This window comes from Cornus florida, unplaced genomic scaffold (assembly GCF_030987335.1).
Source record: "Cornus florida cultivar Cherokee Brave unplaced genomic scaffold, ASM3098733v1 CherokeeBrave_3.0.0_Hap2_Chr07, whole genome shotgun sequence".
NCBI classification, from domain to species: Eukaryota; Viridiplantae; Streptophyta; class Magnoliopsida; order Cornales; family Cornaceae; genus Cornus; species Cornus florida.
The window spans coordinates 2,679,490-2,694,571 of NW_026775577.1; the positions used below are offsets into that span (position 1 = coordinate 2,679,490).

Sequence of the window (15,082 nt, forward strand, 5' to 3'; positions counted from 1 at the left end):
GGTTCGAGTCCTCCTCTCCCTAGTTTGCTCTAATAATTAAAAATAAAAAGTCATTAAAAAGAAAAATACACCAAAAACTTAATAATTATTATAATGATAAAAGACAAGCACCAGTCCAACAATTTCACTCGTTGAACCCTATGTTCCCTTTTAACCTCTCCTAAATTATTTTGCAGTCGGTCTCTCTCTAGAATTTGTCCATGCAGATGGCGTCGCTCACAGAACTCAACGACGAGATTGTTCGTAGTATGTCAATCGGAGCTGTCTTTTCAGATTTTGTGAGTTCACTTCTGTTTCAAACCCTATCACTCCCCACACACCAACTCCTGTCTGTCGCGCATATATATGTTGTATGTATATATATACACACACGCATAGATGGACAAATTCATGTATATCCCTTTTTTAGTTTAAATTCATAAACCCAATTAGCCAAAAACTGATGAAATAATACTGTAACAGTTTCAGAATTGCAATGCACTTCGTGCGCAACCAATTGTAATTGTCTCAGCATATGAATCATTTTAATGGCATGCTGCGAAGCAATGATTTGATACCCTAGATGCTTTGATCATACCCAAAATAGGTTGTAATAGATGCTCCGATCACACACAACCCAATTTGTAGTTCCTCTTGCGAATGGTATGTTGTGAAGCTATGTTTTAATTAGACAAAAATAAAATTTGTAACTTCCCTTGTATGGAGTGCTTGAACCCTATGTCATTAAGTCATTTTTTGAATTAATTTAATTTATACTATGTTTGGGAGCAAAAAATCTGCTTGGATTTGGAATTGGAGGAAATTTAGTTAAAACTTTGAACTAAATTTGCTCCAATTCGAAATCCAAAGTGCCAATTCGGTGCTCCGAAACACAACATTAGTGTAATCATAAAATGGTCGAGCTCAAAATAATGTGTTGCATATTGCATTGTGCAGCTATAGCTACTACTTTAACAGGAGATAGCCAGCATACAATTTATTTTTAATTATCTTTGCATCCCTCTTCTTGGAAATGAGGGCAATAAAGGAGTTTTCATGCACTTCTCAAACTTGGCATGCGAATGGTAAAAATGCATAGAAGCCTATTGGAGTAAAATGTGAGAAACTGACTCAAAGGGTGACTTGGTAGGAAGATCAAAAGTGAAATGGATGAGATAGTTAGAAAGATATCATAGCTTGAGCAGAATGGTGAAAAATACTTCACTTAACCAACTCCAAATTGCTGGATAAGTGTTTTGTTGTGTTGAGTGGAGTCAAGTTTGAAATATTCTTATTCACAGTTACAATCTGCAATGAAAAGGCACATGATTCTTTTTTTAATTTGAGTTTTTTGCTTTTCTTTGATTTGAAAATCTTGCTTTTACTCTTCAATGATTTATATCTATAAATATTTTCAGGTTGGAAAGATAAATTCACTTGATTTTCATCGTACTGATGATCTATTGGTTACAGCTAGTGAGGATGATTCAGTGCGGATTTATGACATTGCAAGTGCCAAGTGAGTACCTTTGATATAAACAGATTATATTTTAAGAGTCTTGTAGTAAATGGTGATGCTGGCCTATAGTGTCATTGTAATATATCATGTCACACTCTCTTGAATGAATTGTTAGCATATGGAGTTTGCTGCTAGTCTCTTGTGTACGGATGTGACTTGATATGGATTGCAAATAGGATGGACTAATTATGTGTGCAGTTGATCATGACAGTTTTAAATTTAGAAGTCGGATTAGATCGCTGTTACTTAATTTAGAAAGTACATCATTTAGTTGCGATCAATCATATAACATGAATTTTAGTATTTTAGGTGGACAAGTTTAATGCGTATAAGAAAAAATTTCATACAGAGCTCTTATTGCTTGTTGAATTATTTTAATGGAAAAAGAGGGTTGGGATTTATTAGGTGACGAGAGAGTATACAATGATATGGTAGCAAGTAATGTTTTTGGTTGAACTTGGAAATAAGTGATGTTGTTCCCTTAAGTATGATTTCAAAAGTTAGTACAAAATCTGTGCATTCTAAAGTTCATGTATCATATAAAATTTTAATGGAATGAAAAAAGAAAAATTATTGCTTATAAAACTGTATCATCTTTTTTTTTTTTCCTAGTTGGTACTCACACACACATATCTCTTCTGAGACTTGAACCCCTGACCTCCCTTTGGGAAGTAAGTGGCCGATACCGCTAGGCCACTGGCCCATTGGTGTGCCACAGGGTTTCTCTTTCCAAGTATTGTCGGGATATTATGAGTATCTATCTACATTTTAGATGAAATATAAAAGTATTTAAATTGTCCCCTTATTACAAGTATTTTGAATTGTCACATAAACTTGAAATGTGGATGAGGATTTTTATTGTTAACCACATACTATTTTGAACTTTAGGTTGCTGAAGACCACATATCATAAGAAGCATGGTGCTGATCGTATATGCTTTACCCACCATCCAAGTTCTGTTATATGCTCTTCAAGATACAATTTGGATTCTACTGGAGGTGAGCATCTCGTCACAAAGTTAATACAGGCATGCTTTTATTTAGTAATTTGAAAAAATGATGACAAGAGGTTTATTTCATTTTTCTTACCAGAATCCCTACGGTATCTATCAATGTACGATAATCGATGTCTACGTTACTTTAAAGGGCATAAGGAGAGGTTTGGATCCTTTTACTTTCTTGGTGCTTTGCCTATAAGTAAACAAAATTGTGAAAGAGAATGTGCATAGTTTAGTGTCGGGAAACAGTCATAGTAATAAAAACCGAAAAGAACATGTAGAATGTGTAGGCAAGGTATTTCCATTTTCTTATACTTCTGCTGCTGTTGACATTTACTATTTGTATGACAGCCACATCATTCTGACCAAACATGTTAAACATTTTGGTCAAATCAATTATCTTTCTCTCGTTTATGTTCATACCTCTTTAACTACAAACATACGATAATATATAAGTGTAACTTTAACATTTTAATTCTTACACCATTGGTGAATTTATAGATGTATAGAGTAGCGGGTCACAATATTTTTTGGTGTATGATCATTTACAGCTTTACCTTCCCCTGCTGGATTGCTCTTAAATTTATTTAGGTTGCTGGCAATATAGTTATTAATGCTAGTATAATGCACTTTTCTCCTTTTCCATTTTATTTGCGTGATTATTTTCTAAAAGTTTGTATGATGTTGTGGCCCGAATTTGGTTATGCTGTTTCGACCCAAAGACCCGATGATTGAGCTTTGTGGTGGGCCATTTTGACCCCCTTTTGCTTGCGGGTTGTAGACCTATTTAGTACTCTCTTGTAGCCTGATATATAAGGGCGTTTAGGGTTTGGAGTGGGATTATGAGACACTGGAAATCACAGAATAGAGTGAGAGTGAGAGTGGGAGTGAGAGCGAGAGCTAGGGTTTGGGGCTGAAACTTGTAATCTCCTGATTTTCGCATAGTGAAACCTTTCACCGGATCTTCACCGTGGGTGTAGTGACAAATCTTTGTGTTCTTTGTGTGTGGTGTGTTTACTTTTCTGTTGTGTTTCAGGATTTGTTTTTGGTTTGCTGCATTTGTCACAACAGTTTGCTTGTTTGATTTGGCTGTAGGGTTGTGTCCCTCTGCATGTCTCCAGTTAATGACAGCTTTATGTCTGGTTCCCTTGACCACAGTGTCAGGATATGGGATCTTCGTGTAAATGCCTGCCAGGTTAGTTTTCTGTGTCTCTTGAAGCAAATGCAAAATCTGGGCTGTGAATAATTAACCAAAGTTATTAGAATAAGTAAGGAGTTCAGTCTAGGAATTAAAAGCCACTGGTGTCCACAGCACAGGTAATATGACAGGCCTTAAATATTGCATGATAACTTTGAAATTTAAGAGTTTTTCTTGACTTGTAATGAAAGCTGAAAAGTTGATTCAGCTTCATTTATTGCAGTTAAGGAATTTTATTGTAAATGTCACCTTTGACTATATCTGTACATCAATTTCAAATAGATTTTGAAACTGACTGATGCATGTAGATCATATATTGATGCTAGTTTGAAACTTGAATATTTTTATCAAATAAAACTATCTTGGCACACAACAATTAATAGTTGAACTGGAAGGAAAAGTAAAGTTGGATGGTTGGTGGGCAGTTTCATAATGGTACTGTGTGTTCCTTTTTAAAATAAATACGTGATTTGATTTATGCTTGTTGTTGTAGTTTTCAGGGAATTTTACGTCTACGAGGTAGGCCTACAGTTGCTTTTGACCAACAAGGCCTCGTATTTGCAGTGGCAATGGAAGGGGGCGCTATCAAGTTGTTTGATTCACGGTCTTACGATAAGGTTTTGTGCCTATAAAACAGTAACTTGCATTTTAGCATTATCTATGTTGTAAGAATGATTTTTTTTCTTCCTATGTTTAGGGTCCCTTTGATACCTTCTTAGTTGGTGGAGATACAGCTGAGGTCTGTGATATTAAATTCAGTAATGATGGTAAATCCATGCTTTTGACAACCACAAGTAACATCATTTACGTTCTTGATGCGTATGGGGGGGAGAAGGTTAGTTTTGATTGTGTTATATCTTCTCAAAATCTGCCTGCCAAGTTGTGTGTCTGTGTTCTCTCAAAAGTCAGAGTTGTGTCTGTGTTCTCTCAGAAGTCAGATCTATATTTCTACTTGAGTTTGATTTGTTTGTGGGAATATTGAATCTAAACCTAATTAATATAAACTTTTCTGGTGCAGCGGTGTGGGTTTAGTTTGGATCCATCTCCAAATACAACAATAGAAGCAACATTTACTCCAGACGGCCAATATGTGGTCTCAGGTATTCAGTTCTTACACCACTTGTTTATGTGAGAACCAAGGTAGCAAGCAGTTCATCTTGATTTTTGTTTTTGAATCTTTTATCACAGTTATAGATTATATTGATTTATTTTCTTGGATGTTTCTGCTGCTATTCCTACAGAGATTTTTCTTTTGTTTGATTATATTATTTCCGCATATAGAATTGTCATTTACGAGTATGTTTTTTATGTCATCTATAAACTGGCTCATTTAGTTAAATAAGTTGTAAGGTCCACCCTCCCCTTTCTCTCTTTTCCTTTGTTTTCTCCTCCAGACTCTTGTTGAGGTAGCGTGTCTGGTAATAGTGAATGTGTTACTTTAGCGTGTCTGATAACTTTTCACTCGGTTGAGTTTGAGCACCTGTAACTCTCTTATCTCGTAGTCTCGAAAGAAATTTGGTATTTCTTTTCACTTTTCTAATGCTTGGTTTAATTGAACCAACTCAAGCTTGTAAAATTCAGCCAAGCCGAGTTTGAACAAGGTTAGCTGACTAGCTTGAACATGGTCCTAACTTGAGCCTAGCCACGTCCAGGCACTATACTAGTCTGTTCTGGACAGTTTATATCCACCCATGGTTGATAATAGTTTGATCCATAAAGTCAACTGCACATAATTGGAACCAATGCTTGTTGGTTCTGCCTCTTATGTCTTAATATATGCTCAGTGAGCTATGCCTTTTCTATTCATGTGTTTTTATGTATGGTTTCATATGTTGAAATGTATGAAAAAATGATTAATATGCTAATTTATTTACCCAACAATATTCGAGTGTGATAGATTGATAAATGTGCACATGAAGCACATATTCTGTTCTTGAATGAATTCTGCATTCTGTTTGACAAATTAGAACTGAGATAAGTTATTTTCTATGATAAAAGGCTCAGGGGATGGAAATTTGCATGCTTGGAGCATTAGCACACGAAATAAGGTATCTTCTATCTCAGTCATCATCCGAATAGAAATTTTCAGATTATTAGAGGGCACCTGACCGTACATGTTGCAAAATCAACTTTTTTATTTGTTATATGGGGCATGATCATGGGAAATTGAAATACCATAGTAACATATTTTTGTAGCTATGAACAGAATTTAATATTTGGAATAGAAAGATCATTTGTGGGTTGAGCTCCTTTTCAATGAGAGTGTCTTTGGTTTTTCCAGTTATTGCTTTCTTTTATTCTTTCACTTTTTTGATCATGGGAAATTGAAATACCATAGTAACATATTTTTTTAGCTACGAACAGAATTTAATATTTGGAAAAGAAAGATCATTTGTGGGTTGAGCTCCTTGCCAATGAGAGAGTCTTTGGTATTTCCAGATATTGCTTTCTTTTATTTTTTACTTTTTCTTTCAAATTGTAAAATTCTCCTTCAGTATCTTCCTCTCTACTACATGGTGTGATGTAACATTGTTGTTTCCACATGGACCAGTTAAACTCCATTTGTATCTTTTTTCCTCCCCTCTTTTTGGGTTGAATTTGTGGATTGATACATTGCCTCTAAGCTGGCATTGGTGGCTGAAATATAATTGAAGCTGAATCATAGGAATTCTACTTATCATGTGAGGGTTCCCCCCCAACCCACCAAACTAAGTTTATCATGTGAGGATTTATATTCAATTTGGATGGCCCGCAAACCCAGAGGTTTGCAGATGAAGCCTTAGCAAGTGACGTGTCATTGCCGGCCACAAGTTTGGCTTCTTGAACTATACAATCCCCTAAAAATTGAAAAAAAACGGAAAAAGAAAAAACTGATTTTGGCTGCTTGGAGACGTGTCATGAATGTATTAGAACACTTGCACTCGAGGAACTTTTAAAATTAAAAGCTCCTTTTCATTCATAAAGTCTTACTTTGGTGAATATTTTCTACTACCTGGGCACCTGCGCCGAAAAGCAATACAAAGTTGCAGCTGCCAAAGGCATCTGCCTTAACTCCTTATCATGGATCACCATTAAGAGTATTTTGATGTTTGTTATAACTCCCAACTTTGAGGTTTTTGCCTTCACTGAAAATTATTAGGCTTAAGTTTCTTTGTAAGTAATTGCTTTTACCCATTATTTCATGACAAATTAATTCCACATGATCTATAAGGCTGGTAGCTTTAGCACATTTATACATGTAAGGAGGAGGAGGAGAAGGAATAAGATGACAACTGGTAGAAACTAATAGATCATTGTCTTTGTTCTTCTCTTCTATTCAGACTTGGTAGATCTAGTAGAATTCAATTATTATGTTAAAAATGATGGGTACCAAAAATAATGCTTGAAGATATTGTGTTTGTAAAGAAACTTCTAGACATGCATTTAATAGTTTAGCTGTATAAACCTTGATGCTAGTAATAGGCAATTTAAATTCTCTCCCATGTTCTGAAGTTAATAATTATCACATCTTAATAGATACAACGATGGTGCTATGGTGACAAAAGAAATGGATTTAGTTAAAGATTAATTAGAGTCACATTCTCTGAAAGATGCTTACTTATAAACATAGGATTCATGTAGCCGGAAAAAGGCTTGGTTGTTGTTGATTGCCAATGCTTTGCTCTTAACATTTATGGATGTCCTCAACAGGTTGCATGCTGGGACAGCCACATAGGCGTTGCATCTTGCCTGAAATGGGCGCCGCGCAGGGTCATGTTCGTTGCTGCATCCTCCGTTCTCACATTTTGGATACCCAACAATTCAAAGACAGAAACCGGGGACCCTGAAGCCGGAGGACATTCTGAATATGTATCTCAATGAATGTCCATCTTTCATAGCTTCTGGTTTGATTAGATTTAGTAGTCTCTATGGTCAATTTACATCTTTATAGTTTCTCAGAATCCTGTTCAATGAATGTCTAGCTTCTGGTTTGATTAGATTTAGTAGTCTCTATGGTCAATTTACATCTTTATAGTTTCTCAGAATCCTGTTGTTTGTGCTTCTATCATCTAGGCAGTTAGGATGTTCAATCCCTAGTCTAATTGCTCCATTGTGGGACCTCCTCTCTTCGTGCATAAGGCTGCATATATTTGACTCTCCCCAGACTGCATATATTTGACTCTCCCAGACTTCACAGTGGCGATCGCCCCGACTCTCCCCAGAGACTTCACAATGGCGATAGCCTTTTGGGGTTGGAGCAAGTCTTGTTTCATTTTCCTGGGATTGGAGGGATTAGCGATTTTGTGTGATTCTGTCAAAACCCAACCTCTATATATTTCTTAATTCATTTTTAATTTGCATGACTTCAGTTATAAAAGCTATGCATTTTGTTAATTTGTTTGTGATTTACACTACTTTTAGCTACATAAAAATAATGCATGCCAATCAAGTAGGTAATCCGAGCTTACTTTTGTGTATATATTTAAGATAATTATATTATATCACTTGTAGAATCTCACAATGACTTGAATTGCTGTGATTATCAAGAAATTTAATGTATTAGTTGGATGATTAAAAGGAATGATTGTAGGTAAAGAGTATTAAACTCAACATTGACATGGGCCTTTTTTGCCACTGCTCTAATTAACAACTCTATTTAAATTCGTAATCTTAAATAAACCATATGTAATTGTTAAATGATTAAATCAAACCAATTTTATTTCTGTTTATTTTGGTTTACAAAAACTCGTGACTCTGTGCTAGTCCTATTCAGAGATCTGTGCAATTTCTATCCAAACTATTCCTCTTTTATTTTATCTATTTGTACTTCTATTTTATTTAGACTCACTTTTGGTGGTAAAAATAATTAAAAAAATTAGACGCACTTTTATTTTATTCATTTATATATTTATTTTATTTGGATTTGATGATTATTATTATTATTTGTAGATTCCCGTTATCTTTTAGGAATTAATTTTATAAAAAAAATAAAATGGAAAGGCAATGACCCAGTGGAGGCCACAAAAAAGAAACAGATACCGGTAATTAACAATGGAACCAGAGAAAAAAAAAACAAAACAAAACAAAAAAATTCATTCATACACTTGCAAAACAAACGTACATTATTTCCTGCCATTACCATTTTCCGCATATGGCCAATATATAGCCTCTTCAATCTTCGTGGACCTAAGTTTTGCCAGATTCCTGGGCCTTCTGCTGGATCGTTTGGCCCACATCCTTAGTTTTCTGGCCCATTTGGATAGCCATATCCTGCATGCGCCTCTTTGCCTGGTCGAGTTGCTCCGGCAATGAATCAACGCCTTGCCGGAGGCACTTTACGAACCACGAGAGAGCCGACAGTGCCGTCACCCCAAAAGCTCCCGAAGCCAGAAAGGCAGTGACAGCCAAGCCGACACCAATGGCAGCGGGGACGAGAATCGGACTGAAGAGAACAAAAATAGGGGTGGTGACGGCAAGTCCGATGAGTGAGCCGGCGAGGGTGAGTCCGGCGAGACAAAGTAGGGTTCCGCCGATGGGGAGGAGGGTGATGACTGCCATGATTTGGGTGGCTGATGGGCCTCTTTGGGGGAGGAAGGACTTGGGACCACCGTCATAGCGGTGCTGTGGGTGGACTTGGAGCTGGTGTGGGTGAGGGCGGTCACGGTCAGCCATGGGTGGAAGTGGGAGCTTGGTGGAGAGAGAAAATGGGGGTGTTTTCTAGAGAGAGAAAGGAGAAGTGGAGTGAGAGAAAGAGGGGCTTGGTGTGGTGGTTAAAAAGAGGAGGGGTATTGACACGTGTAGATGCATGGCTTAAAGGCTTTGCATGAGAAACAAGTTTCATTGTGGGTGTTGTGGAAGGCTACAATACTGTGGATTGTTTGTTACTATGTTTGTACGTTTTTTGGCAGTTTTGTGGACGGGGGTTCTAGGCTGAATTTAAAGTACTATTATCTGAAGAAATTAAGAGATACATTTTAAAGGTAAATTATAAATTATTTTTATACGGTACTTATTAAATTTTTTTTTGTCTGGATGGATTCTACTTGTGAGGAGGCCCAGGACGACATGGGCTGGATCTGACTTGCAAGCACTACATCCGGTCCGTACAGCTGGTTCGGCCCATAAAAAGACACTGCCATATGGGCCGAACGCAAATAAGCCCATCAAAGGTGACCAGGACTTATGGAGGAACAGGCCCAGATCCAGCAATCCGTCAATATTTGTAAATATCTTATAAATATCTATAAATAAGGGAAGGAAGGGAAAGAATTGGAGGATCTTTTTGTTGAAATGTAAGAATTCTAGAGAGAGAAAGAGAGTATGAATTTCTTGCATCTTCAATTGGCGCCGTCTGTGGGAAACGCATGGAAGTTTGGTTGATCATTGAGGAATATCGAGTGGATTCAGACCAATTCGGTTGATCGAGACTCGATCTTTGGGATTTGGATCCAGATCTGAGCGATTGTGACCTACTCTGGAGGAATTACAGTTCTTGAAGCTTTGGCAGAAGTGGCTTCAGATCTACGCAACAACGAGTTGTTCGATTGTGGCAGGATCTGACGGATTTAGAGTTCAGACAATTCAGATCTCGTAAACGGTGAGCATAATTCGGAGAATTCGAAACCAGATCTGAAAAATTCCCACTCACGAAGCTCGGATCTACTCGCGAACTTGAGATTAATGCCTTTATTTCGTTCAGGAATAATGATAGGTGAAAGCTCCAATCCGATGGAGGCTGTCCAGCAAACAAAGCTTGAGGAGTTGATGAACTTGATTGAAGCTCTCAAAAAAGAGAATGCAGAATTGAAAGCTGGAATGCAACATCGGCAAATACCTGCGGTTTCGCATCCACCTCCGGTCGGTGAAGGAGGTCTTCAATCTAATATCGCGTGTCAACGCGAGCAGGACGAGAACAATCAGTCAACTCACCACCGTGATGAAAGGATGATGGACAATTTGCCGCCAAATGTTCGTCGAGTTGAGGATCACGAAGGATCGACTCACGTTGATCCGCGACATGAGCAGATTAGACGGAATGAAGCCATAACCTTCGATCCGCATCGGGAAAGGTTCGACCGAGAGGAAGTGATAGAGGTTGATCGCCGTCGAGTAGCGTCGCCTTGGCAAAGAGAGTTCATAGAGGAACGGTCGTTCGATCCGTCTTACCGGCCCTCCATGGCTACTATCACTCATCGCGGTTCGGAGGGCAGAACCGTAACTTACAAAGTTACCGCTGGACTCCAGAGAGAGAATGAAGCTCTCCGATCCGCAACTCGGACGGTTGATTCACCATTCACCGACGAGATCTTGAATGCCCCGCATCCAAGGAAGTTTGCTATGCCAGTCTTTATTCTGTTTGACGGAACAACCGATCCGATCGATCATGTGTACCATATCCAGTTGAAAATGGCCCTGAATACGGAAAACGACTCTTTAATGTGCAAATGTTTCCCTACAAGCCTAGCCGGACCGGCGCTTAGCTGGTTCAAAAACTTGCCTAGGAGCTCCATTGGTAGCTTCAGAAACCTGTGCGATCGGTTCATAAGCCAGTACTATGGGAACAAGCGTCCGCCGAAGGACATCTCGAGCCTATTCACGATGAGGCAGCACAAGGATGAACGTCTCCAGGCTTTTCTTACCAGGTTTAATCTCATTAAGAGTATGGTGATCGAATGCCACCCTTCTACAGCAGTTCAAGCCTTCAAGTTAGCCATGACACGTGGAACTCCGTTTCACACCAGTCTGGTAGTGAACACGCCGACTACTATGGATGAACTCAATGAAAGAGCCGATGGCTTTGTGCGCCTAGAAGAAGAGGAGGCAGCTAATGCTCGGACAGCGTCACTCGTGTCGACCGAGGAAAAGTCCAAGGCAAAGATCAGGCAGAAGCAGGCTCAGCCGCAACGTCAGACCTCTTGGAAGGCAGAAAAAAGGTCCAGGGAGGAAGAGCTGATTACTCCGCTGAAGGTCACTCTGGCGAGGCTGTATCAGGAGAACAAAGATAAGTTTCATCCACCACTGCCAATTAGGCAACCCCTCGAACAGAGGGATCAAACTAAACATTGTGCTTTCCATTCCGATTTCGGTCATCAGACTAACGAATGCAGGAACCTGAGGAGGCAAGTGGAGATGTTGATAGCTAGAGGGGAGTTCGCGAGTTATGTTCAAGGCTCGGCGATAGAGCAGAATCGACCGGTGGAACAAATAAAAAGGAGTCATAAACAAAGCTCCCACAATTCACAACCAGTTCGTATAATCAATGCTATCCATGGTCGACCCGAGCCCAGTGAAGAGTCAGATGAGCTACTCCGGGCGCGCCTGCGGCAGGCGCAGATGAAGAAAAGGGTCAGCAGTGTGAATACTCTACACCAGCAGAGCCCGTCGATGCAGATAAAGTTCGACTGGACAGACCTGCAGCGTGTTCAACTGCCCCATGAAGACCCGTTGGTAGTCAGTTTGACAGTGGCGGACTGCTTGGTGCGCAGAGTTCTGATCGATCCTGGGAGCAGTGCGAATGTCATGCCGAGGGACACATTTGATAGGCTCGAGATTAAACCAGAGAGGCTCAAGCCCACTGGAAACCCCTTGTTAGGGTTCGATGGGAAGAGGGTGGAGCCCGTCGGGATGGTGGAAGTAGAAGTTCAAGCTGCAGAACGGGCTCTTATGGAAACTTTTGTGGTTGTAGAAATTCACCCCTCGTATAATCTCCTGATGGGAAGAGGATGGATTCACAGAGTCCAAGGTGTACCCTCAACTCTGCATCAGGTCATGAGGTGCCTCGGACCCGATGGAGATAAAGTGATAGACATTCGGGGGGATCAGGTTGCAGCCAAAGAGTGTTATTCCGTCACACTAAAGTATGCTGGGAAAGGGAAGGCGCCCGTCCGTTCGGCAAGCCCCAGATAGCAATTACAGGAACCTCCGCCCGAGCAGAACAGGGTGGAGGAGTCAGTCGACTTGACTGAGGAGCCCCTTCTGGATGTGCAGATCGATCAGTCCAGGTCAGAACGAACTACCAGAGTAGGTATAAGACTGACCAGAGAAGAGCAGCAAGAGCTAGTGGATTTCTTGTCCCACAATGCCGACGTATTTGCATGGAGTCACCTAGACATGCCTGGAATTAGTCCCTCCGTATCCTGTCATTCCCTGAATGTCAATCCCAATTTCAAACCAGTGAAACAGAAGCAGCGAAGATTTGCTCCAGAACGTAATCAAATCATAGCGGAAGAAGTCGATAGGTTGCTTGATGCGGGATTTATCAGAGAAGTGCACTACCCTGATTGGTTGTCCAACGTCGTTGTCGTGCAGAAGAAGAATGGGAAATGGCGAGTATGCATTGATTTCACCAATTTGAACAAAGCCTGTCCGAAGGACAGCTTCCCGCTGCCTAAGATTGATCAAATGGTGGATGCCACCACCGGGTATGAGCGTTTAACCTTTCTGGACGCTTATTCAGGTTATAATCAGATCCCTATGGACCCCGCAGATGAAGAAAAAACTTCTTTTGTCACCGAGCGAGGAACATACTGCTACAAAGTTATGCCTTTCGGACTAAAGAATGCGGGAGCAACTTATCAAAGACTTGTTAGCAAAATTTTTAAGAATCAAATGGGAAAGATTGTGGAAGCCTATATTGATGATATGGTGGTAAAGAGTAGGAAGAAGGATGATCATCTGAAGCATCTGCAAGATGTATTTGATGTACTGAAGCGATATGGGATGAGGCTCAATCCAACCAAGTGCTCGTTCGGTGTGAGTTCCGGACAGTTTCTGGGACACGTGGTCAACCGCAGAGGCATCGAAGTTAGCCCCGCTCAAGCAGAGGCTTTGATTAAGAATGCCGAGCCAAAGACGATCAGAGAGGTGCAAGCCCTCACAGGACGAATAGCTGCATTAAGTCGATTTATTTCAAAATTGTCAGATCACTGCAAGCCGTTCTTTGACACGATTCGGAGCCATGGAAGGCAGGTCTGGGGGGATGAGCAACGACAAGCATTGACTCATTTGAAGGAATATATGCAGAATCCACCAGTCCTGTCAGCCCCAGATCCGGAAGAAAAGTTATTTCTATATCTTAGAGTATCTGGTGTGGCGACAAGTGCCGTTCTGATTCGTTGCAAGGAAGGGGTGCAATACCCGGTATTTTATGTAAGCAAAACAATGACAGAGGCATAACAAAGATACTCAAAGGCCGAACGGGTGGTACTTGCACTTGTAAATGCAAAAAGAAAGTTGAGGCATTATTTTGAATCCCACCCCATAGCTGTTCTAACAACTTTTCCAATCAGAACGCTTATGCACAAGCCAGAGCTCTCGGGCAGAATGACAAAGTGGGCCATAGAGTTGAGTTCATTTGACATAACGTATGAGCCGAGAACAACTGTTAAAGGGCAAGCGGTGGCCGATTTCCTGCTAGAATGTGATGCCGAGGATACGGAAGGCCTTAGATGCGGCTCTTGGAAACTTTTTATGGATGGCTCCTCTAACCAGATGGGGGCTGGAATTGGGATCAAACTACAAATCCCAGAGGGTACTTCCTTGAGTCAAGCACTCAGACTTGAGTTCCGAGCCACCAATAATGAAGCGGAATACGAGGCGTTGCTAAATGGATTAAAGTTGGCCAGAGAGCTACAGATCAAAAGTTTGACTGTGTATAGTGACTCGCAGCTGATTGTTCGGCAGGTAAATGGTGAGTACGCGACCAAGGATGACACGATGGGGGCATATCGTTCTGCCGTTCTGCATAAAGCCAAGGACTTTGCAAAGATTGAATTCATACAGTTACCGAGGGAACAGAATGCAGATGTGGACCGGCTAGCATGTAGTGCTTCGAGTTCAGGTGAAACATTGGCGAGGGTGATTCCAGTAGGAATACTGACCCAGCCATCTATTTTCGAAGAACCCTTGGACTCTGACCCTTGGCAAGTCAACGTCATACCGTATGAACCGAGTTGGATTGACCCCATCATTACCTATATTCGAGATGGCGTTTTGCCTATGCAGAGGGATGAAGCTAGGAGACTCAAAAAGAATGCTGCAAAGTACGCCATCGTGCGTAACCAGCTGTACAGAAGGTCCTACTCTGGCCCATACTTGAAGTGTGTCACCCCCGCGGAGTCGCAGCAGGTATTGCGAGCTATTCATGAGGGTGTGTGTGGCAATCATTCTGGGGGGCGATCGTTAGCGCATAAAGCAATGACACAAGGGTATTTCTGGCCAAACATGTCAAGAGATGCGGAGGAGTTCTCTCGAAGGTGCGATAAATGCCAACGATATGGACCATTGATCCACCAACCACCTGAGGAATTGCACGTAATGGCCTCGCCATGGCCTTTCGCGCAATGGGGGATGGATGTGGTCGGTCCTCTGCCAACTGCAAGAGCTCAGAACAAGTATGTGTTACTGGCCA

The 15,082-nt window shown here is 40.6% G+C and overlaps 2 protein-coding genes across 2 annotated transcripts; one reads left to right on the plus strand and one right to left on the minus strand.

Moving 5' to 3' along the window:
• The first annotated feature begins 102 nt into the window (after positions 1–102).
• On the plus strand, positions 103–8,067 carry LOC132315744 (protein ANTHESIS POMOTING FACTOR 1). The gene is made up of 10 exons (XM_059814136.1): positions 103–278; positions 1,398–1,498; positions 2,387–2,496; positions 2,590–2,656; positions 3,591–3,690; positions 4,194–4,310; positions 4,391–4,528; positions 4,712–4,793; positions 5,692–5,741; positions 7,384–8,067. Exons 1-10 carry the CDS (start codon positions 201–203, stop codon positions 7,552–7,554), a joined length of 1,014 nt encoding a protein of 337 aa, XP_059670119.1. The 5' UTR covers positions 103–200; the 3' UTR covers positions 7,555–8,067.
• Positions 8,068–8,647: 580 nt separating this feature from the next.
• LOC132315745 (oleosin H1-like) lies at positions 8,648–9,632 on the minus strand. Its single transcript, XM_059814137.1, has one exon. It carries the CDS (start codon positions 9,343–9,345, stop codon positions 8,860–8,862), a length of 486 nt encoding a protein of 161 aa, XP_059670120.1. The 5' UTR covers positions 9,346–9,632; the 3' UTR covers positions 8,648–8,859.
• Positions 9,633–15,082: the final 5,450 nt, after the last annotated feature.

Coding starts and splice junctions, on each gene's coding strand:
- LOC132315744 (XM_059814136.1), top strand. CDS start 201: ATGCAGATGGCGTCGCTCACAGAACTCAACGACGAGATTGTTCGTAGT. Junction 2,497..2,589: donor CAATTTGGATTCTACTGGAG/GTGAGCATCTCG, acceptor TTTTCTTACCAG/AATCCCTACGGTATCTATCA. Junction 3,691..4,193: donor TTCGTGTAAATGCCTGCCAG/GTTAGTTTTCTG, acceptor TGTAGTTTTCAG/GGAATTTTACGTCTACGAGG.
- LOC132315745 (XM_059814137.1), bottom strand. CDS start 9,345: ATGGCTGACCGTGACCGCCCTCACCCACACCAGCTCCAAGTCCACCCA.